The sequence below is a fragment of the Nomascus leucogenys genome, chromosome 3 (genome assembly GCF_006542625.1).
Source record: "Nomascus leucogenys isolate Asia chromosome 3, Asia_NLE_v1, whole genome shotgun sequence".
Lineage (NCBI taxonomy): Eukaryota > Metazoa > Chordata > Mammalia > Primates > Hylobatidae > Nomascus > Nomascus leucogenys.
Window position 1 is genome coordinate 14035305 of NC_044383.1, and position 22863 is coordinate 14058167.

Below are 22863 nucleotides of genomic sequence, written 5' to 3' on the forward strand. Positions count from 1 at the left end.
CCCCTCCCCTCCCCTCCCCTCCCTCCCCTCCCTTCCCTTTCCTTTCCTCTCCTTCCTTTCTTTTTTTACGGGGTTTCGCTCTTGTTGCCCAGGCTGGAGCGCAATGGCATGATCTCTGCTCACTGCAACTTCTGTCTTCCAGGTTCAAGCGATTCTCCTACCTCAGCCTCCCAAGTAGCTGGGATTACAGGCGCCCTCCACTAGGTCAGGCTGGTCTCAAACTTCTGACCTCAGGTGATCCACCTGCCCTGGCCTCCCTAAGTGTTGGGATTACAGGCGTGAACTACCACACCCAGCAATTTTCTTTTCTTTTTGAGACAGGGTCTCACTCTGTCACCCAGGGTGGAATACAGTGAGGCTCTTTGCAGCCTGGACCTCCTGGGTTTAAGCAGTCTCACCATGTTGCTTAGGCTGGTCTCAAAAGAAATCCTCTCGCCTCAGCCTCCCAAAGTGCTGGGATTACAGGTGTGAGCCACTCCACCTGGTCAGGATCTTTTCATCACTAGTATTCTAAAACCATTCAGTCAGGGGCTTTGGAGGCAGAGGTGGGGTTCATTCATTGTGTGAATTCTTTGTGGAGCCTTATAATCTGGAAATTTGTAGTTCTGGGAAATGGTCTTATGTTATTATTATCATCATTTTAGTAACTTTTTTTCTTTCCATTGTCTCTGGTCTCTTTTCCAATGATGACCTTTCACCCTCTGCATTGAGCCCTTAATTTCATGTTTTATTTTTCCTATTTTTTAATTTTTTTTTTTTTTTTGGCTTTTGGAGATTTTGACTACATCTTCAGATCCTCCCATTGAGTTTTTTCTGCTTTTTTATTTTCTCCAGACAAGGGCCCTCTAGTCTCTTCCTGGGGGGCCACAAGCCTGATATGTTCCTAAACTAAACATATTTCTAATTAACTGTGTCACGAGAAGTTTGCTGGGGGCGGGGGGGGGGGTCTATATTTGGAATTTCCCTGAATCCCTTTATTCAGTTCGGTGTCTCATTCTTGCCATCCTCTGTGCCTCTCTGTTCTGGAGCCTCCCTGGGTCTGTTTCTTTAGGAAAGAAAACACGACTCTTCCGTTGAAGGTGGGAAGGGAGCCACCTGAGCACTCAGGGCTGGAGCAGGACCTGGGGTGGAGGACCTGGGGGTCTGATGGCTTCTTTCTGCCGCCCTCATCAATTCCATCTGGGCTACCCGATGCCCTCCAGCTCCTGCTGTCTCTGGACACGCTTCTCGTTGGCACCCCCTCCCCACCTGTTCAGGGGCTTGGGTTCATTCTTCTGGGTCTCTGCAGAGTCATCTGCTGTGTCTCCGACTGCTTCCCATTTCCTGAGCCAGTTCTTGAAAATATTCTCGTATCATTTATTGGATATTTTCTTTCCCTCATTCTCTTTCTGAAATGGATATTAGTAAAGTTAGTGTCTTGATCCTTTCATTGTCCTAGGAATTGTCTCCCACATTCCATCCCTGGAAGAAGATGGGGTGGAGAGGAGCCGGAGGCCAGCAGACGGGATGGGGGTGGGGAGTGGCTACAGGGGATCGAAGTTTCCAGCTTCCCAGAGTAGTGGCTGCGGGGCCTGCCAGCCAGGAGGGGACCACTCCGTTCCTTTGTGTTAATTCGAGGTGTCACTGGGATGTCCATGTTCACGTTGCTAGAAACCAACTGGCTACATGGGTCAGTAGCTTGGGGGAGGGTTGGTCTGAAATCTGGGGTGAACATGGAGTTAGAGTTGTCACCAAGGACAGAAGTCTGGGAAACCCCAGAATTCACAGAGGGGAGAGGGATGCAGGAGCTAGGAGACAGAGAGGGAGACAGGAGCTGGGGGACAGACAGGGAGACAGGAGCTGGGGGACAGACACAGGGAGACAGGAGCTGGGGACAGACACAGGGAGACAGGAGCTGGGGGACAGACACAGGGAGACAGGAGCTGGGGGACAGACACAGGGAGACAGGAGCTGGGGGACAGACACAGGGAGACAGGAGCTGGGGGACAGACACAGGGAGACAGGAGCTGGGGGACAGACTCAGGGAGACAGGAGCTGGGGGACAGACACAGGGAGACAGGAGCTGGGGGACAGACACAGGGAGACAGGAGCTGGGGGACAGACAGGGAGACAGGAGTGGGGGACAGACCAGGGAGACAGGAGCTGGGGGACAGACACAGGGAGGTGTTGGGGATCCTGAGAGGACAGGGCTCTTACAAGGTGGGGGAAGCGGGAAGAGAAGAAAGTCGCAACGCTGGGCAGGGCTGGGGCCAGCTTGCTCCAGAGGAAGGTCTGAGAGGCCTCGCTGCCTGGGGGCGTCAGCGGGCTGGTGGAGCTGCGCTGGCTGGGCAGAAGCCTGTGTGTAGTGTGAGGAATGAATGGGAGGGACAATGGAGACAGGGGTGCATGCTTTTCCTTTAAGAGATTTCAAAAAGGAATTGGAGGCCAGGCACGGTGGCTGTAATCCTAGCACTTTTGGAGGCTGAAGCGGGTGGATCACTTGAGGCCAGGAGTTTGAGACCAGCCTGACCAATATGGTGAAACCCTATCTCTACTAAAAATACAAAAAATTAGCCGGGCGTGGTGGCAGACTCCTGTAATCCCAGCTACTTGGGAGGTTGAGGCAGGAGAATTGCTTGAACCCGGGAGGCAGAGCTTGCAGTCAGCCAAGATCGTGCCACTGCACTCCAGCCTGGGTGACAGAGTGAGACTCCATCTTGAAAAAAAAAAAAGGGGGGAGGGTTGGGGGTGGTGAGGCCATTAACCCCCACATAGAGAGCTGTGGGGTCAAGGGGGATCTTTTATTTTCCTGGTGGGAAGGTTCAAGCATGCCGATTGGGGAGGGAGGGGCCAGTGTGGGAAGCAGCACTCTTCTGAGCTTTGGGCTCCGAGTGACTTTGCTGTTCGTCTGCATAGATGTGCACTTCTGGGGCTGATAGGAAAGTGAATTTGCTTCTCCTGATCATGCACCTGCAGGGAGCAGGGTTTGAGAGCCGACGTCTGGCTGAGCACTGTCACAGCTGAGGCACTGCCAGGCCTCAAAGAAGGCCCCCAGCCTTGTGGGGTGCCTGGAAGGTGCTCACTGGGGTGCAGGTGCTTCGTGGGCAGTCCCCGAGTTGATGGGCCCAGGTGGGGCCCTTCTCCAGCACCTGCCAGGACAGCCTCAGATGCTGGACACTTCAGGTCTCCCCAGGGAGAAAGGGGCTCTCTGGTCCAGGCTGTGGCCAGCCACGTGTGTCAGGGCTGTGGAAGAGAAGTCGGCTGTCCTTCCAGGCCACAGACACAGAATCAACTCCACCAGCTCTGTTCCTACCCTGACAGTAGCTAGAATAGGGTTAACAAAGCTCTGGAAAAATCTATCAAAATAGCTCCAGAGACTGGTTCTTCTTTTCTGCTCATGTTCTCGGCCTAGACACCAGGCCTTCCCGTGACTGGCTTGTGGTCGCTGTCTCAGGGTTTCCCTTTTCAGTCATACTTCCTAGCTCCACCGAGATAAGCTGAGCCCTGCAGCCGCTCACGGTGCGCATCTGGTCAGCCAGGGCCTCGAACCCCACACTGTTCTCACACAGACTCAGGAGGGACAGCCGGTGGGAGAGGGCAGGGCTGAGACCCTCAAAGCTTATATACCTGCAGTCACTGGAACCTACTTCCTCTCCCCCGGCCCCTTCTGCCCCACCTCAAAGACTCAAACCACTCATTGCACTTCTCTATATCAGAATCACCCAAGATATCCTGGATTCATGTGTGTATGTGTGTGCGTGTGTGCACATGTGTGTGTGTGTGTGTGCGTGTGAATGTTCAAGGGGAGGAGGGGAGGTCTAAGGTGATTTCTGCCCCTAGACCTCTGCATGGAGTTTGCTCATCTGCCTGGCTGAAATTCTCCTTTCATGAAGTGGCTTTAAAACAGGAAGTGGTTTTCCAAAAGCGTTGCTTCCTGACGGAATGGGGGTGGTGGGAGGGAGGCTGTGGCTTCATGGAGCTGGTGGGTCTTGGAGAGGACAGCAGGGCCAGCTCCTAAGTGCCACCCCCTTGGGTCTCGAGGATGACCCCCAGACCTGTCCCTTAGATAGCCATGCTTGTCTGGAGAGACTCCTGTGTCACTGAGTCTGGCATCGATTCATTGCTCCTATTGACTGAAGACAGGGTGGACAGCATGGCTTTCAGTGTTCACCCAACCTGGGCCATCTCCGTGCAAGTGCTGGTGAGGCTTGCTTTCTCGCAGAACAGGACATGGCCAGGCCACGGCTTCTCAGGATCTTTTGTCCCCAGTGCCCTGAACTAAAAAAGGGCTACTCTTCCTTCCTTTCATGCACCAGCTATCAAAACCTTCTGGTGGTTTCCTTAAGGGCAGAAGGTTTGCAGAGCTTGGGATTTCCCAAACCAAGCTCCACAGCACATGTGGAGCCCCAGGTGGCCTCTTGGAGAGAAAGGCAGTTTTCCAGGCACCCCCCCCACACACACACGTCATAGCTGTGTGGCTGCATTTTAGAGGCATTTGTTGTCTGCCTTGCTCTGTAGGGTAAGGTCATGCTTTAGACTCTAACGTTCAGTGAAACAGCCCCGTTTTTGCTGTTGGCGAGGTATGAGCACAGGAAGTCTCCTTTCTCTAAAAGAAAATCGAGCCCTCAGGGGAAGCTCTGGAGGAGAGAGCTCCTGCGCCTGCAGCCCCGCCCTGAGGCGCGCTGTCCTGAAGACTCAGTTCTTACTGTGAAGTCATCTCCTTACCATCAGTGACTGCTCCTGAGCCAGCCTCGGTTAGTTTCGGGTGAGACAGGAAGCCGGTACCTACTCAGGGCTCCTGCTTCCCAGCAGGACTGCACTCGGGACTTGAGGGTGGGCAGCGAGTGTTTTCTCCACTGCCTGTGCTCAGTCTCTCGTTAGCTAAAAGGAAATGCACCCTGCCTGGGAAGGCCGCATACCGCACAACCTGGAGGGGCCAATGTGTCTTGCGGAAGTGGAACTGAGCAGAATTCAGAGGCCTTGGAGCCAAACAGTCCTAAGGCTCCTGGAAGCTCTCAGATAAGCCATGCCACCTCTCCTGACCTCTGTGTCCTCATGGGGAAAGTGGCACTAACAGGAAAATGCCCTTTGCTGCATGTCCAGGGGATTAAGGAAATGGGATCCCTCCAAGCAGGTGTCTGCAGCCTAGTGGGCGCTTGATAACTGGTAGGGATAGGCGTGCATACTTTAACTTGATTTTTTTTTTTTTTTTTTTTTTTTGAGACAGAGTCTCACTCTGTCACCCAGGCTAGAGTTCAGTGGTGCAATCTTAGCTCACTGCAACCTCTGTCTCCTGGGTTCAAGCAATTCTCCTGCCTCAGCCTCCTGAGTAGCTGGGATTACAGGTGTGCACCACCATGCCTGGCTAATTTTTGTCTTTTAGTAGAGATGAGGTTTCACCATGTTGGCTAGGCTGGTCTCGAACTCCTGACCTCAGGTGATCCACCCGCCTTGGCTTTCCAAAGTGCTGGGATTACAGGCATGAGCCACTGTGCCCGGCCACAGGATGGTTGTAAATGGTACTGAGTGCTCTCTGCAGGCCAGGATTCTTTCTGTCATCGCTTCTGAATGGTTAATGCAGCAATTTTGTTCCAGGAGAAGTGGCCGCAGGCGCATGAAGGGGTGGGGGTAGGGGCTTGGCAGTGCAAGCTCTCCCATACAGAAATTCTCTCTGGAGTGGCCTGAGAGCCCCTGCGCTGTGGGGGTACCTTTCTCTTGCCACAGCAGCTCCTGTGGGCCTGGCTGGTGGGGAGAGCAGGGCTCAGGCCGGGAAGGCTGTGTGTGCAGATAGCACAAGGACCCATCTGTCTCCTCCAGATGCAGGAAAAGGCAAAGGAGATCTACATGACCTTTCTGTCCAGCAAGGCCTCATCACAGGTCAACGTGGAGGGGCAGTCTCGGCTCAACGAGAAGATCCTGGAAGAACCGCACCCTCTGATGTTCCAGAAGCTCCAGGACCAGGTAACCCGACTTCCTTGCCTGCACCTTGATTTGAAAACCTACATTAATTCCAGGCCTGGAAGAATTTAGTGAAACACCCAATGTTAGACTCCCTGGAAACCATCTCATCTGGCCGGGCGGACCGAGGTACACTGAGGGGCCATGAGAGCAGGGACCGGAATTCTAAGCTCGAGATTTGCCCCACAGGAGTCTCCCCAGACCTGTTTACTCTTGGTCTACACACAGTTTAGACCAGCAGGCTTATCTGCCTTCTCAATCCAGATTAAAGGGCAGGCTGGAGCTATTTGAGGAGCCTGTACTGAGAAAGCAACCTATAATTGCTGAAGGTAAGAATAGACAGAAAACTCCAGAAAGCAAGCAGGAGAACTCAAAGTGGCAGGCTGTTTCTGTGCAGATATCCAGACACCTCCACATACTTCTCGTGGCCTAATACTGTAAGCTGTTAATAGTTCATCATGTAGCCCCTGAGTCATAATGAAAAGGTTAGCATTGGGCAGCTATTCCATGTGAATTCTGATTCACATTTGGCTATTGAAGGAGACTTGCGGAGGGCCTCCTGGAAGTGGTGACTTTGTGACTGTAGCCATATGAGGATATCGACCCCACCCTGGACCTCAGAATCTTTTCAGAGCTCCCTAGGGTACTTTAAAGTGCAGCCAGGGTTGAGAACCTGTACTGAGCGCTGTGCTCTAGGTTGTGCTGTAGGTATTCTCAATAATGACAACACAAACTACCATTTCGTTTTTGGTTTTGTGTTTTTGTTCTTGTTCTTTTTTTTTTTTTTTTTTTTTATACCGAGTCTTACTCTGTCTCCCAGGATGGAGTGCAGTGGCTCGATCTTGGTTCACTGCAACCTCCGCCTCCCAGGTTCAAGTGATTCTTCTCATGCCTCAGCCTCCTGAGTAGCTGGAATTACAGGCGCCCGCCACCATGCCCAGCTAATTTTTTGTATTTTTAGTAGAGATGGGGTTTCACTATGTTGGTCAGGCTGGTCTCAAACTCCTGACCTCAAGTGATCCACCCGCTTCGGTCTCCCAAAGTACTGGGATTACAGGCGTGAGCCACTGCGCCTGGCCTTTTTGGGTGTTTTTTTGAGACGAAGTCTCACTCTGTTGCCCAGGCTGGAGTGCAGTGGCTCAATCTCGGCTCACTGCCATCTCCGCCTCCTGAGTTCAAGCGATTCTCCTGCCTCAGCCTCCCTACCAGCTGGGATTACAGGCACCCGCCACCACCCCCGGCTAATTTTTTGTATTTTTAGTAGAGATGGGGTTTCACCATGTTGACTAGGCTAGTCCCGAACTCCTGGCCTCAAGTGATCCACCCGCCTCGGCCTCCCAAAGTGCTGGGATTACAGGCGTGAGCCATCACGCCCAGCCCTAACTACCATTTAAGACTGCCCGTTTGAGCCTGATGCCACACTTGGTGTGTATTGTCTCATTTTATCTCCAATGAGTGTTATTATTCCCATTTTGCTGATGAGAAAAGCAAGGTTCAGGGAGATTTAGTGGTTTGTTAGCATTAAGTCATGCAGGGAGCAGACAGTGCTGGAAGCCAGATTCCCTCTCGTCCATCTGCCTTCAAAGACCATGCTCCCCCCGTGACCCTCATGGCCTGTGTTGCTCTGCCCGGCTCCTGGGCAGCCTCTTGCTGTTTCTCAAGGCTTGGTGAGGCCCCTGGAGCAGAGGAATTGGAAAGGCTTTGTGAATGCAGGTCATCCCACTTCCCAGGACTGCAGGAGCCAAGGTAGGATGGGGAATGGGAGAGTTCTGACTCCATGCGGTAGCACTGCAAGCTCCGAGAGATCCAGCCCGCCTGCCCAACAGCTCAGAACGGAGCTGGGCCTTGTGACTAGGCATGCCCCTTAGACTCATTCAGTGGGAGGCCTAGCCAGCACAGAAAGGAAGAAACACAGGGGACAGAGGCTGATTGTTTTTTTTTTTCTTTTTTAATGACAAAGAATTTTATTTATTTATTTATTTATTTATTTATTTATTTAATTTTATTTTATTTTTGAGATAAGATGTCCCTCTGTTGCCCAGGTTGGAGCACAGTGGCATGAACACAGCTCAGTGCAGCCTTGGCCTCCCGGGCTCAAGTGATCCTCCCACCTCAGCCTCCCAAGTAGCTGTGACCACAGGTGTGCGCCACAGTGCCAAGCTAATTTTTGTATTTTTTTGGTAGAGATGAGTTTTCACTATGTTGCCCAGGCTGTTCTTGAACTCCTGAGCTCAGGCGATTCTTCAGCCTTGGCCTCCCAAAGTGTTGGGATTACAGGCAAGAGCCGCCATGCCCAGCCTCAGACAAATTTTTAAAAATAATTTTTATCCAACTGTAAGCATCACACATGCTCAACAAAAGAAACTTGGAAAACAAAAATATAAAGAAGAAATCATTTCTTTATTGCATGATTGCACACTTGGAGATAACCACCAAATAGCATTTGATCTGTAGACTTTCCATCTTTTTTTCTATAAATACACATATGCACATGCCCCTAACAGATGTGGCCTAATAAGTGTAATAATAATGTATGTGTTTATGCACACCAAACAGATGTGCAGTCCAAACTGTTGAATGTAAAGCAAGTACTGTTATACTCTGTTGTTAAAAATCTATTATTGGAAGGCTGAGCTCAGTCGCTTACGCCTGTAATCCTAGCACTTTGGGAGGCCAAGGCGGGTGGATCACCTGAGGTCAGGAGTTCCAGACCAGCCTGGCCAAGATGGCGAAACCCCATCTCTGCTAAAAATACAAAAATTAGCCAGGTGTGGTGGTGGGCGCCTGTAATCCCAGCTACTTGGGAGGCTAAGGCAGGAGAATTGCTTGAGCCTGGGAGGCTGAGGCTGCACTGAGCCGAGATAGTGCCACTGCACTCCAGCCTGGGTGACAGAGAGAGACTCCATCTCAAAAAAAAAAAAAAATTTTTTTTTTTGGTTGGATAGAGAGAAAGATCCACGAACTTTCCTCCTAAGGCATAATTGGGTGAACACAAGGTATTTGGAATCAGAGCCGATTTCACAGTGAGTCTCCATGTGAAGGGCCCCTGGGTTCCGTTTTGCTTTGAAAACTCTGTCTCTCCGGGGCTTTGCTGTAACTGTCAAAATGCGTGCTCAGCACTCGCCCCGGTATTTTTCTTGCAAAAGCTCTCTTGAGAGCTCTGTTTTCCTAAGTGAAGGAGGTTGAAGCTGAGGGGAACATGTTTGGAGCCACAAGATTTCACTGAACTTTCAAAAGCCTCTCCCGCGGCTTTGGCTTTGCTGAGCACTGCTGAGCTTTATGGTGGAGCCGCAGAGCAGCCGCTTTCCGTGCGTTCAGCACCGCAGCCCCGGGACTTAGCTCCTCATCACCACGTGCGTGTGGGGCTCCGCTGCTCTCTGAGCTTCTAGTAGGGCAGCTCTGACTTTGTAGGGCACAGCTGGAACCTAGAAGGACGGGAAAATCTTCCCTGAGCCCCAGGCTAGATGAGCCAACTCCCATGCACCCTGTTTAAAGGAGAGCTTCAAGAGTTTTCAGTCAGGTCCTGTTTATTCTTGGTTTGCACACAGTTCTAACAGGTTTTTCGGTTCATAGCAGATTTGAAGTTGTGGTAGAGACTATGGAGTGATGAGCAGCAAGAGGTGATCACTGACAGCTAGGGAGGACACAGAAATGACACTGACACAAGCACAGCACCGAGGCCTGAGCCCCTGGGCGTGGGGACCTCCATTGCCACACGCCACACCATGGGCATCCCTGTGCTATGGGACAGTGACATGATAAGTGAGCCTGGTGACCCCAAGCCATCAAGTAGAAGTTAAATTGAGGTCAGCATATTATGTGAAGAATGCATTATTCATTTTAATGAGCACTTCATCAAAAACATTTTTTTTGGAGCCAGTCCCGTTCTGTCACCCAGGCTGGAGTACAATGGTGCCATCTCTGCTCACTGCAGCCTCCGTCTCCTGGATTCAAGTGATTCTCCTACCTCAGCCTCCTGAGCAGCTGGGATTACAGGCATGTGCCACCAGGCTAGGCTAATTTTTGTATTTTTAGTAGAGATGGCATTTCCCCATGTTGTCCAGGTTGGTCTCAAACTCCTGGCCTCAAGTGATCCACCCACCTTGGCCTCCCAAAGTACTGAGATTACAGGTGTGAGCTACTACTGTGTCCAGCCAAAGGCATCTTAAGAGAAGTTTGAGGGGCTTAAAACTTTGCTACCTAGGAAATTCATGTAACTGGCGAGATGATTCTCTGATTTAATTCAGTTCTGCAAGCTTGGTGTGCCCAGCCCTTTGGAGGCAAAGCCAGGAGAGGTGAAAGGTGGTGCTGTGGGCATTTCCCTAGTACGTTAGCCTAGAGTCAAAGGCTGCCGTTGGACAAATTTAGGTTGGAGGAAGCAGGAAGGAAGGGGGCTACCTTACAAAGAGGTGGTTTCTTCAGCGAATTGCAGTTCCTTACAGTGTCTTTTCTTCTTTAAAAACATGTATTCCAGCTGGGCGCGGTGGCTCATGCCTGTAATCCCAGCACTTTGGGAGGCCGAGGTGGGCAGATCACAAGGTCAGGAGATCGAGACCATCCTGGCTAACACGGTGAAACTCCGTCTCTACTAAAAATACAAAAAACTAGCCAAGTGTGGTGGTGGGCGCCTTTAGTCCCAGCTACTCGGGAGGCTGAGGCAGGAGAATGGCATGAACTCAGAAGGCAGAGGTTGCAGTGAGCCGAGATCGCACCACTGAACTGTAGCCTGGGCGGGCGACAGAGCAAGACTCGATCTCAAAAAACAAACAAACAAACAAAAACATCTATTCCTAGGAAATTTGATTCAGTCCTGGTTGGTCTGCTGGTTTGTGGATTTGTTGTTTTATTCATTCCTTTATGCTGCAATTATGAATTGAGGCCCTACTCTATACCAGGGACTGTGCTAGGAACTGTGTGTACGACAGGGAAATCAGCATCCACCCCCTGAAGGAGGGCAGAGAAAGAGCAATGCTAAGAAGGAAATGCAACAGGGGATGAGCTGAGAGGGACTGGGAGGGGCCTGCTAGGGTCCGTGCTCAAGGAGGGCTCCCTGGAGAGGTGACTGGGACCTGAATGGCAAGCGGGATCTGGATGAGAGGACCTGGGAGCCAGGACCTTCCAAGGAGAGGCGAGCGCGAAGACCCCGAGCCAGGGGCAGCAGGTGCGTTAGGGAGTCAGCGTTGTCAGAATGTAGCAAATGAGGGGGTGGTGAAAGTTCAGTTGGGAGGGACTGGCTGGGTCAGGCCCCGAGGCTGTGGTAGACAGTTTAATTGCAGGGATGTGAACAGTGGCTGTTTATAGAATGTGCTGGTTGGGCTGGTAAGGCTTGGACCTCTTAAAGCCTGAGCCCCTTGGCTCAGGTCCCTAGTTCAGGGCTGTGCCCATCCCGCACCAGTTGGGCAAAAGAAGGCGGATGGCTCGGTGCAGAGCCAGCTCCGTTATTAGAAAGTCAGCCGTGAAACCCTGACCTCCTGACGGTGGCTCACCATTTGTATGGTAGGTGGGAGTGGCCTGACCTCTGCCCCTCCCCTCTCCCTCCTTCCCTCTCTCCCCCTGCCCATCACTCCCTGGATATAGAGATGCCAAATTCATCACCGTTATCACAGTGCATGAGCTTGGCCCTGAGCACCAGAGGCGGAAGTGGGGGATTCTAGTCCAGCCCTGCCTCTGTCTGACCCCAGGAGGGTTCTGTTTCTTACTGTGGCTTCTGAGTCCTCATCTGTAACATGGGGCTTTGGGCAAATACTCTGCTTCCTCTCTGAGTTGCGCTGCAAAGCAGTCTATGAGCATTCAATGCCCTGGTGTTAAAAAGTCACTCTCTGATCACCACAACCTTATTTCCTTAGATCTGACTCCCCCTGCTGCCCCTACCCCAACTTCTTCGACTTTATTTATTTATTTTTTTGAGGCAGGGTCTCACTCTGTCACCCAGGCTGGAGTACAGTGGTGTGATCTTGGCTCACTGTAGCCTTGACCTCCTGGGCTCAAGCAGTCCTCCCACCTCAGCCTCCCAAGTAGCTGATACTACAGGCAAGTGTCACCATGCTCAGCTATTTTTTAAAAAAATTTGTTGTAAAGATGGGGTCTCACTATGTTGCCCAGGCTGGTCTCAAACTCCTGGCCTCAAGTGATCCTCCCATCTTGGCCTCCCAAAGTGTTGGGATTGGAGGCATAAGCCACTGCGCCCAGGCTTCTTTCACTTTAGAATTTAGTTACTGTGAGATTGTGGGCAAGACTTGCTCCCTCTCCGTGCCTGGCTTTTCTCATTTGTGAAGTGGGGATTATAATAATAAGGTATTTATGAACTCCTGACCTCAAGTGATCTGTCCACCTCAGCCTCCCAAAGTGCTGGGATTACAGGCATGAACCACTGCGCCCTACCTATTTTAATTTTTTTTTATACTGGGTCTCCCTCTGTCATCGAGGCTGGAATACAGTGGCACCATCATGGCTCACTGTAGCCTTGACCTTCCAGGCTCGAGCCATCCTCTTACCTCAGACTGCCGAGTAGCTGGGACTATAGGCGTGTGCCACCATGCTCAGCTAATTTTTAAAATATATTTTTCTAGGGATGGGGTCTTACTGTGTTGCCCAGGTGGGTCTTGAACTCCTGGGCTCAAGCAATCCTCCAGCCTTGACTTCCTAAAGTGCTGCTATGATTACAGGCTCGTGAGCCACGGTGTCTGGCCCAAAATTATCTTAAGTTGTTAAATTAGTACATGCTCATTGTTAAGATAAAGAAAAGGAAATTCATGTATCCAGGAGGGTATGAAGTGAAAAATTAAGATCCTCCAGTCCTGCCCCTCCTTCTCTCTTCCTAGCAGGAAATCGATGACATCATTGGTCCTTTCAGGCTCTACTCAAACACTGAAGAATGGAACACATTGAAGTCTGCTCAGTGACTTAAAGTTGTTCCATATGAAAGATTTAAAACAAAATTCTCCTCTGGCACATTTCTTAACCCCAGTTTACACACCTTTCTTGCTCAGAAGCCTTTGGTTTAAGTTCTATCTACAGCACAGCATGGTCTGGAACAGCCATGAGCGTGATGAAGATAGAAAGGTCCAGATCATTGCACATGGCAGCTTCGTGGCTTTCTCAGTCCATGGAAGAGAAGGGCATGGGTTTGGGGTTGTGGGGTGCTCATTCTTCTTCCATGAATATCAGGGGTCCACATGCCTACATTTAAAAGCAGATTTTGGGCCGGCCGGGCGCAGTGGCTCTCCTATAATCCCAGCACTTTGGGAGGCCGAGGCAGGTGGATCAGCTGAGGTCAGGAGTTCGAGACTAGCCTGGCCAACATGGCAAAACCTCGTCTCTACGAATAATACAAAAAAAATTAGCCGGACATGGTGGCACATGCCTGTATTCTCAGCTACTCAGGAGGCTGAGGCAGGAAAATCGCTTGAACCCGGGAGGCGGAGGTTGCAGTGAGCCGAGATCATGCCATTGCACTCCAGCCTAGGTGACAAGAGCGAAATTCCGTCTCAAAATAAATAAATACATAAGCAGATTTTGCATCTGCTAGGATGCCTTCCCCAGGCTTTGGGTCTGGTGCTAAACTCTAGCCTGGAAAAGCAGAGATGAGGTGGCCTTCTCCACTCAAAAAGAAGTCCTTAGCCTCTGGTGCTTACAAAAAAAAAATGGAAAACCAGCACTTTGGGAGGCTGAGGTGGGCGGATCACCTGAGGTCAGGAGTTTGAGACCAGCCTGGCCAACGTGGTGAAACCCCGTCTCTACTAAAAATACAAAAATTAGCCGGGCATGGTTGCATGTGCCTGTAATCCCAGCTACTTGGGAGTCTGGGGAAGGAGAATCAATTGAACCTGGAACAGAGAGGTTGCAGTAAGCTGGGATCATGCCATAGCACTTCAGCCTGGGAGACAGAGTGAGACTCTGTCTAAAAAAAAAAAAAAAAAGGAAAAGCCTTGGGTGAGATGCCAGTGCTCCCAGCCACATCCTTGACAGAGAAAGGAGCCATGAATGGGGTCCCTTTTTAGCAATGCAGTTTCTTTGAGTTTCCCCAGAACGTAAGAGGTGAGAAATGCTTCCTTTTTCAACGTAAGTAAGAGGGGTGGGCCAGCTATTGAGGGCCTGGGAGGGTGAGAGAGGGGCTGTCCGGCCTGTGGTGGTCATTTGGGGGCCCATTCTCTCCCCTGCCCCATTATTTCTCCAAACAGGACCTTGGCCTGGGTGCCCCTGCATGACCATGGTCCTCTCTCCTGGGTGGTGGCAGAGGCTGTGGTGGTGGCCAGAGCCAAGGACTTAGGATGTGTCAGTCTTATGGGTGCCAGGTGACATTTGCTCCAAAAGATCAAACGCAGGGAAGAAATGGGTATTTTCCAGCATGCTCCGCTAGAAAGGGCAGGTGTGGTTTTTTGTTCAAATGGAAGGGAGGTTGGCTGTCTGCGTACACCGTAGCCATCTGCCTCATGAGGGTCAGGGTGGGAAGGGCAGTATTTGAGATACTTTGAGATGTTTCTTGCAACTTTAAAAAGGTATTTGGTCCTGGGCATGGTGGCTCACGCCTGTAATCCCAGCACTTTGGGTGGCTGAGGCGGGAGGATGACAACGTCAAGAGATTGAGACCATCCTGGCTAACATGGTGAAACCCCGTCTCTACTAAAAATACAAAAATTAGCTGGGCCTGGTGGCACGTGCCTGTAATTCCAGCTACTTGGGAGGCTGAGGCAGGAGAGTTGCTTGAATCAGGGACTCGGAGGTTGCAGTGAGCCGAGATCGTGCCACTGCACTCCAGCCTGGCGACAGAGTGAGACTCCGTCTCAAAAAAAAAAAAAAAAAAAAAAAAAAAAAGTATTTGGGGGAAGAGGAGGGGAGAGTGGCACTCAGAGGAGCATTCAACTTCCCTTCTGATGGCAAAAGGCAAAATTAAAATGCCTTCACCCCCAGCAGAAAGTGAGTCATGTCATTTGGGCCTGGAATTTGAATCGTATGGACAGTAGAAAAAAGTGGACAATCCACTCCACACATGTGACCACACGCGTGAACCCGTGAGCTTGGGAGGGGATTTCATCCAAGCGAGGTCTCTCTGATCCTGTTGGTGTCCAGACTCCTTCTGGAGTTCCAGTCCCACCCATGGCACACTGTCCATCTCTGGCTGGTCTGTCTGTGAAGCTGGAGAGCCGTGCAAGGCGACAGAGCCTTCTGTGTGGCCCATCCTGGCGCTCTGGGGCAAGGGCTGACTTAAGCTGCTTCGTCTGCTCATCTGCTCTCTGCCAGCTGCCCTCAGACCTCCTCCTGGGTGCAGTCCGTTCCCACTTGAAAAGGAGGTGGTCTTTACTTTAGGGGGTGGGCACATCCCTGTTTGCACCTTGCCCCGACAGCCTCGTCAATGCCCAGCCACTTCTGAGGGCTGGAGGGACAGGAGCTTCCTTTCTTTCCCCTTTCTGTCTCCTTGCATGGGTACAAAAGCACGTCTGTAGTCCATGTATGTGAAGAGAGGATGCATTCTAGAGCCGCAATTCAGAGATGGCGGTGCTTGCACCTTCTTTCAGCGATTTTCGTGTAAAAATGAAACCGAGTTCTTAAAGCAAATATGATATCCCGCTAATTAAACTGTCATTCCTTAAGGAATGATTTTTTCTTCCTGTGCCGGATTAAAATAACATGGCAGAGGGTTTTGAAGAGAAGAGAGGATGCATGTTTTGTTTAGGTCTCCTGTACTTGTCTTCTGAGACGTGTTAAAATATTTATTAGGCTTGAAACGCAATGAATGGAGACAGTGACGCAATGTTCATAGAGGGGCCTTCAAGGCTGGTTGAGCTCCTCGTCTCTGCACAGATGAGTATGTGTCAGGGGGACGTCCTTTCCTGGAGCGGCACATTTTGAACAGTCTGAAGTTGGGGCACTGCATGGATATTTTTCTTTCAGGAAGGCAAATCCTGCTCAGCCATGGCAATGTCTGGGATCTGGAGAGGAGGTGGCTTGGTGATATAAAGACCTTGTTCTGCGGGACGGTTGTGCAGAGTTGCACATCTGCAGGAAGCCTCCCTCCTCATTTTTGTCTGAGTCTCACTTCCAGCAGCCTGTAGGACTGGATCCCAAGGCAACGATGCTAAACAGTTTACAGTCCAGGCGTGCAGCTCGCAGATGTGGGGCTGCCAAAACCCCAAACCTTGCTAAGCCGCAGCTGTCTTGGCCAAAAAAAAAAAAAAAAAAAAAAGATACAGAATGCAGCTCAGCCGCCAACTTGAGTTTTCTGCTTCACCAGCAGCCGTTCTTTGGACGGATGGCGGCCTCAGCTCTGTTCCTGTGTTTTCCACTCACCTGCAGCCTCCTGCTTAGCCCAGATGGCTCCATTTTCTTCTTTCTCTTCCTTGTGGACACTTAAGGAGTCTGACCGTGTTGTTCAGGTGCCCATCACAGTCCAACCATGGTGAGGTCATGTCTCCCCCTCAGGGAGCCCTGCTTTTTGGAACTGTCTGGGACCCCTAGGCCCATCTCATTTTCTGTGTTTGAGCAGGGGTGAGGTGAAATCAATAAGCCAACTGGATGAGCCTCCTCGGACTGTCATAAGCAATGACCCCAAGCCAAGTGGCTTCGAACAGCAGAAATGTGTTCGCTCAGCAGAAATGGATTGAAATCTGACATCAAGATGTTGGCAGGGCCCTGTTCTCCACAAGACTCCGGTGGGCGGTGGCGGTGGGGGGTGTCGGGGGTGCTTCCTTGCCCCTTCAGCTTACAGACTGCTGGTGGCTGCCAGCACTCCTTAGCGCTCCTTGGCGCGTGGCTGCATCACTGATGTCTGCCTCTGCCTTCACACACCTTCTTCCTTCAGTGTGTCTCTCTGTGTATCCCCTCCTCTTCTGATAAGGACACACAGTCCTTGGATTTAGGGCCTACCCTAAATGCAGTATGATTTCATTTTGAGACCCTTATACAACCCTCTTTTCAAATGAGGTCCATTCTGAGATTCCAGGTGTATGTAAGTTTGGGGGAGCACCATTCACCCTACTACTGACCTTTAGGGACATTTGTTTCTCACTTAGACACATGGATACACTCTTAAAGAATGTCTCTGGAGCCTGGCGCTGTGGCTTACGCCTGTAATCCCAGCACTTTGGGAGGCCTAGGAGGGTGGATCACCTGAGGTCAGGAGTTTGAGATCAGCCTGGTCAATGTCGTTAAACCCCATCTCTACTTAGCTGGGTGTGGTGGCGCACGCCTGTAATCACAGCTACTCAGGAGGCAGAAGCAGGAGAATTGCTTGAACCCAGGAGGCGGAGGTTGCAGTGAGCCAAGATCATGCCACTGCACTCCAGCCTGGGTGACAGAGTGGGACTCCATCTCAAAAAAACAAACAACAACAACAACAAAAAAGAACGTATTTGGGATCATTGTTTTTAGATAGGGTGTGTTTTTAAAATTTAGTATCAGTCATTTAACATTCACGGGCAGTTTTCCATGTTACTCTCTTTGCAGCCCTTGTTTTTATTGTCCTGCCATGCGAGTGGCAGACGGCCTCATGGTTGGGAGTGGGGGCTCTGGAGCCCGCCAGGGCTGGCCTCCCACCCTTCTCTTTTGCTCACTGTTATGGGCTGAACTGTGCTCCCCTCCCTAATCCATACCTTGAAGTCCTAATCCCCAGAATGTGACTTTATTTGGAGATAGGGCTTTAAAGGGGTAATTAACATTAAACGAGGACATTGAGGTGGGCTGTAATCCAATCTGACTAGTGTCCTTGTAAGAAGAGGAGGTAAGGACACACCTGCACCTGGGAGACCCTGTGAAGACGCAGGGAGAAGGTGTGGTCTACGAGCCAAGGAGAGTGGCCTCAGGAGAAACCAACCCTGATGGCATCTTGACGTTGGACTTCTAGCCTCCAGAACTGTGAGGAACCCCTAAGCCCCTCTTTTCTTTTTTTTTTTTTTTTTTTTTTTTTTTTTTTTTTTTTGAGACGGAGTCTCGCTCTGTCGCCCAGGCTGGAGTGTGGTGGCGCAATCTCGGCTCACTGCAAGCTCCGCCTCCCGGGTTCACGCCATTCTCCTGCCTCAGCCTCTCCGAGTAGCTGGGACTACAGGCACCCGCCACCACGCCCGGCTAATTTTTTGTATTTTTAGTAGAGACGGGGTTTCACCGTGGTCTCGATCTCCTGACCTCGTGATTTGCCCGCCTCGGCCTCCCAAAGTGCTGGGATTACAAGCGTGAGCCACCGCACCCGGCCAGCCCCTCTTTTCTTCCTCTGTCAAGTCAGGGTCTTCAGAGCGCTGGAGGAAGAACTGAATGAAAGAATGCCCACACGCTGCCCAGCACAGGGTTGGAGGGCACTGCAGCCGCGTTGGTACTAGCCAGGTTCATTTTCCCAGCCTCTGCTGCTGCACAGCACACGGTTTCTGTTCAGGCACTAGTAAACATTTACTGGACCCCAGTCACAGCTCTTTTCCCTATGATAGATGAGGCTCTGGCCAGTAGCTGGGCACACGATCTCTGGCCGCTTTCTTGGAAAAGTTTTAGGTGCATTCTCTTTTCTTTTTTTTGAGACAGGATGGAGTGCAGTGGCGTGATCCTAGCTCAGTGCAGCCTCAACCTCCCCAGGCTTAGGTGATCCTCCCACCTCAGCCTCCTTAGTAGCTGGGACTACAGGTGGGTGCCACCAAGCCCCGCTAATTTTTATATTTTTAGTAGAGACAGGATTTTGCTATCCGCCTGCCTCAGCCTCCCAAAGTGCTGGGGTTTCAGGCATGAGCCACCGTGCCCAGCCTTAGTTGCATTCTCCATCCTCTAAGTCACCTTTGCTGAGCCCCGTCGAGCACCCTGTTGCTGTGTGCTCCTGAGCCAGGGCCAGCGGGTCCTTGGCCGGTAGCAGTCAGAAGTCTGCCCGTGCACCCCACGTAGAGCAATCAGGCTTCCCACGGCCCAGGCGCACGAGGGCTTTGGGGGCGACATCCTCTCCTTTCTCCAGCTTGTCTGGGTCCAACAGCCACAGCTGCCTCCCAGTCACTGCAGCAGCACCGGAGATGGGCAAGGGCTCTCAGAGGAGAAAACCTCTGCCTGAAGGACTTCTGCACTCGTGGGGCATTTCACACCTGCCCAAGTAGGGAGTGGCCCTTATGCTCTCAATAAATAGTTTGCAGCCCCCTCCCCTCAGGCTTGCTGGCAGCCTTGGGATCTCGGGATCTCGGGGTCGAGTCCTGCCAGCCCGGTGCAGCCCCTGAACTTCCTCCCAGCCGAAGCAGCCTCCTTCCCTCCCCCTCCTCCTCTGCCCTGGGTGCCCCCAGCACTGGCCTTTTTTCTTCTCTACTTTGAAGTCTGAGCCTCAGAGCCACTACAGGCAAACAGGATGTTCCTCTCCCACACGCAGAGACTTCACACGAGACGCTTGGGTCGCACCGCATCCTGCTCAGAGTGGTGGGTCCCATCTGCGTGGACCTGGGGTGGGAGTGGGTACAGGACTGAGGCTGGGTGCCAGGTGGGATCCTTGTGCAGCTGGTTTCATTAGTCACATTTGAGCATTCATTGCAGACATTGAACTAGGTGAGCATCTAAAAGTTTCCCTTGGGGACTCTTGTGCCTGGAAGGGCTGAATAAGGCAGATGGTGACGCTTGCTTAGCACGTCGGTGGGAGGCCAGGAAGGAGCAATGGCATTTCTCATACCCCACCTCAGCTCTGCCTATGATTTTTGTATTTTCTGGGATTAAAAAAAAATTTTTTTTTCTGTAAACCTCAGCAAATTACAATCACACCTGGAATTACAGGATGGCTACTAGATAGACGACTGCTCTAGTGTGGCACAGGACAGGGGCTTAAGGTGGCAGGGTCTTGCTGAGCAGCTGGAGGACTCGGGCAAGACTAGAAGGGCACCAGGGGATGGGCAGGCGCTAGTTTAACAGTTTAAAGAAAACCTAAAGTCCCAGGTCTTTCTCTGGGTTGTGGACTCTGTTTATAGCACAGTGACTCAGGCGGTTCTGCTGTGGTTGAAGCCATCTTGGGAAGATGAGGGTGTAAACTTTGAGGGTTCCAGTTCCCTCCTGAAGCACCTCCCATCCTCCAAGCAGATGTCCTGAGTCCTTTGAGTCCCTCAGATGTTTATTTGTTTTATTTTTTATTTTTGTTTTATCTCTTTTTTTTTTTGAGACAGAGTCTCACTCTGTTGCCCAGGCTGGAGTGCAGTGGTGTGATCTCAGCTCACTGCAGCCTCTGCCTCCCGGGTTCAAGTGTTTCTTCTGCCTCAGCCTTCCGAATAGCTGGGCTACAGGTGTGCACCACCACACTCGGCTAATTTTTGTATTTTTAGTAGAGACGGGGTTTCACCATGTTGGCCAGGCTGGTCTTGAACTCCTGACCTCAAGTGATCCACCCGCCTCCACCTCCCAAAGTGCTGGGATTACAGGTGTGAGCCACCGCCCCCAGCACCCTCAGATGTTTACTTTACAAAATAGTGTATGTGTGTTGGGAGAGGGCAGCCTTAAAAGATGTCAGGGTTTTACCATCCACTTGACAACCCCGCCTGGCAGTCAGCGACATTCTAGACATCTCTGGAACTTTCCACTTGGTTGTTCCGTGTACCAGGGTGAACCGTGTGGATTTTTAGTTGCAGAGTGTACTGCAAGTTAAGTGGAAAGGTCTGAGAGAGAGAGAAATGAGGGGTGGGAAAGAGATCATAGCCCTTGACAGCTGGAAAAGGCTTTGTGCTTCTCTTTCTCTGCCCCTTTCCTGGGGCAAGAGAGGAGGGCAGATGGCACAGGATTGGGTAGCAGTGGGGGAAAATGAATGCTGGTCACAAGGACCGTGGCCCAGAAAAGAGGTTCAGTGGCGGCCAGAGGAAGCTACTGTGCCTGGGGACAGCCCTCTGAGCACCTGCCATGCCGGCGGGGGTAGCCATCTAATCTGGGGCACTTCAGCTCTGTTGGGTGTCCTCTTCGCTCACCCGACATACCTTAGAGTTGTTTCATTCTAGGGATGTGCTCCCCAGCCTGTCTGATGGCACAGATGTTGGCATTCTGCAGCTGGCTGCTCTATTCTTTATTTGAGACCTGTTCCCTTGCTAAGATTGTAGTTTTACTGCCCTGCCCTGCAGTGAACATGCCTCATTTTGACTCTTGGCACAATAATAGGTTTGTTTGAGATCTCGGATGCCAGACTTACTGGGAGTCTTGACAATACTGGCATCATATGATATGTCAGTGGTCTTTTTAACACCACTGTCTCTACAGAAATGGTTTCTATTCGGCTGTCTCAAGTTCTTGGAGAAATACATCCTTGTCTTATCTAGACAAATAAAGTGGAGAGTCTTGAAGGACTTCTTGGTACAAGGGTCTGAATCAGTGCTGTGTGAATCCATATTTCCATGGAAAATAAAGGCATATTTGTTCATGTGACTCTCTATATATTCCATTGAGATTATTGCATAATGACCAAAAATCTCCAGGAAATCTGCCTTGTCTAGCAGATGACTTATTTGAGCTTTCTTAGTGTGTTCTTTGCAAGTATTAGTATTCTTTGGCACATGGTAGGTATCTAATACATATCTGATGGGATGATTTATGGCCTGGATTAGCCTCAGCCTTCAGACTCTTTTTTCTTTTCCTCCTTAGATCTTTAATCTCATGAAGTACGACAGCTACAGCCGCTTCTTAAAGTCTGACTTGTTTTTAAAACACAAGCGAACCGAGGAAGAGGAAGAAGATTCGCCTGATGCTCAAACTGCAGCTAAAAGAGCTTCCAGAATTTATAACACATGAGCCCCCAAAATGCCGGGACTGGCAGCTTTAAGAAGCAACGGAATTTCCTCTCAGGACCGTGCGGGGTTTATCATTGCTTTGTTATTTGTAAGGACTGAAATGTACAAAGCCCTTCAATGGGATGTGTGTTTTATTAACTGCTTCACCAGTAAATTTTGCATGATGGCTAAGCTAACATAAAAAAAGAATAGTAATAACTTGGAAGTTTTAGTTCACAAAACAGAGATTCCTTCAACACTGGACACGTCGAGCATTTTATACCTTAATTAAACCTCATGTAAGGCCACAAGGTGAAACGTATCACTACCTTTTACCTTGTGTTTGCTCTGCCTCTCTGGTGAGTGGACGCATGTCCACAGGTCGCTTGGTAAATTAACTCAAACATGAGTTGATCCGGCAAACCCAGGCTACTGGGGGTATTGCCTGCCAGTCGCCTTTTGGGTTAAATATTTCTCGAGAGCAAGTTCAGTGCTGGAAAAAGAAAATGAATCACTGAGAGCCTCTAAAGACTTGGGAAGCTTGTGTGTGAGTGTCATCAAAGGGTTATTATTTCTTGTGCGTGGGTTGGTCCTGGTTTTGACCACAACCCATGACATTTCATGCAACACAGATAAATAGTTCATCTTGACAGAAACAAGATCTCAACCAGGAAGGAAAAAAAAACACAAGTGGGAAATTGTTCAGGGTCCCCATGGCAACTCAAGGTGTTGTTGAATGGGATTGTAGCACAGGTGCGTGCTGAGGATGGAGTTGGTGGGGCTGTTCCCTTCTCCTGTACCCATCAGGGACATATCATAATCCTTTCCTCTCTGCTCCTGCCCTTTGCTGAACTTGCTAACTCTGGCTTGAGACTTCAACAGGGAAAAGAAATGCTGCCTTTAAGCCTGCCCTTCTTGGGTGGGGAGGCTGTGAATGGGGCACGCTTGGGCCAGGCTGTCCCTGCCAGCCCAGGAACTCCACTTTTAGAGCAGAGCCCACCAGGGCCAAGGTCAGGCTCAGTTCCCTTCGGTGAATTGTTCCTGCTATTTGTAGGGGGTTGGGTGCTGCCACCAGGCCTTTTCCAGGATGTTTGCTAAGCCCTTTCTATTTGTACAAAGTGACCAGCTTCTGTTGCGTGTGAGCCTCCCAACTCAGACTTTCCTGTTTGCAAAATTCCTTAATGTTGAAGGTGGCTGTGTAATTTATCAATCAAACTAGGACACTTTTGGGAGAGAAGAGGGGGTG

General features: G+C 50.7%; 1 protein-coding gene across 3 annotated transcripts in view; it reads left to right on the forward strand.

Moving 5' to 3' along the window:
• RGS10 (regulator of G protein signaling 10) overlaps nucleotides 1-21881 on the forward strand; it is a 42895-nt gene extending 21014 nt beyond the window's left edge. For all 3 annotated transcript variants that reach the window (XM_003255026.4, XM_003255027.4, XM_030806376.1), the window contains exons 4-5: nucleotides 5797-5940; nucleotides 21493-21881. In XM_003255026.4, coding sequence (XP_003255074.1) covers nucleotides 5797-5940; nucleotides 21493-21639 — 291 coding nt within the window. In that variant the 3' untranslated portion in view covers nucleotides 21640-21881. The remainder of the gene's footprint in view (nucleotides 1-5796; nucleotides 5941-21492) is intronic.
• The last annotated feature ends 982 nt before the right edge of the window (nucleotides 21882-22863 follow it).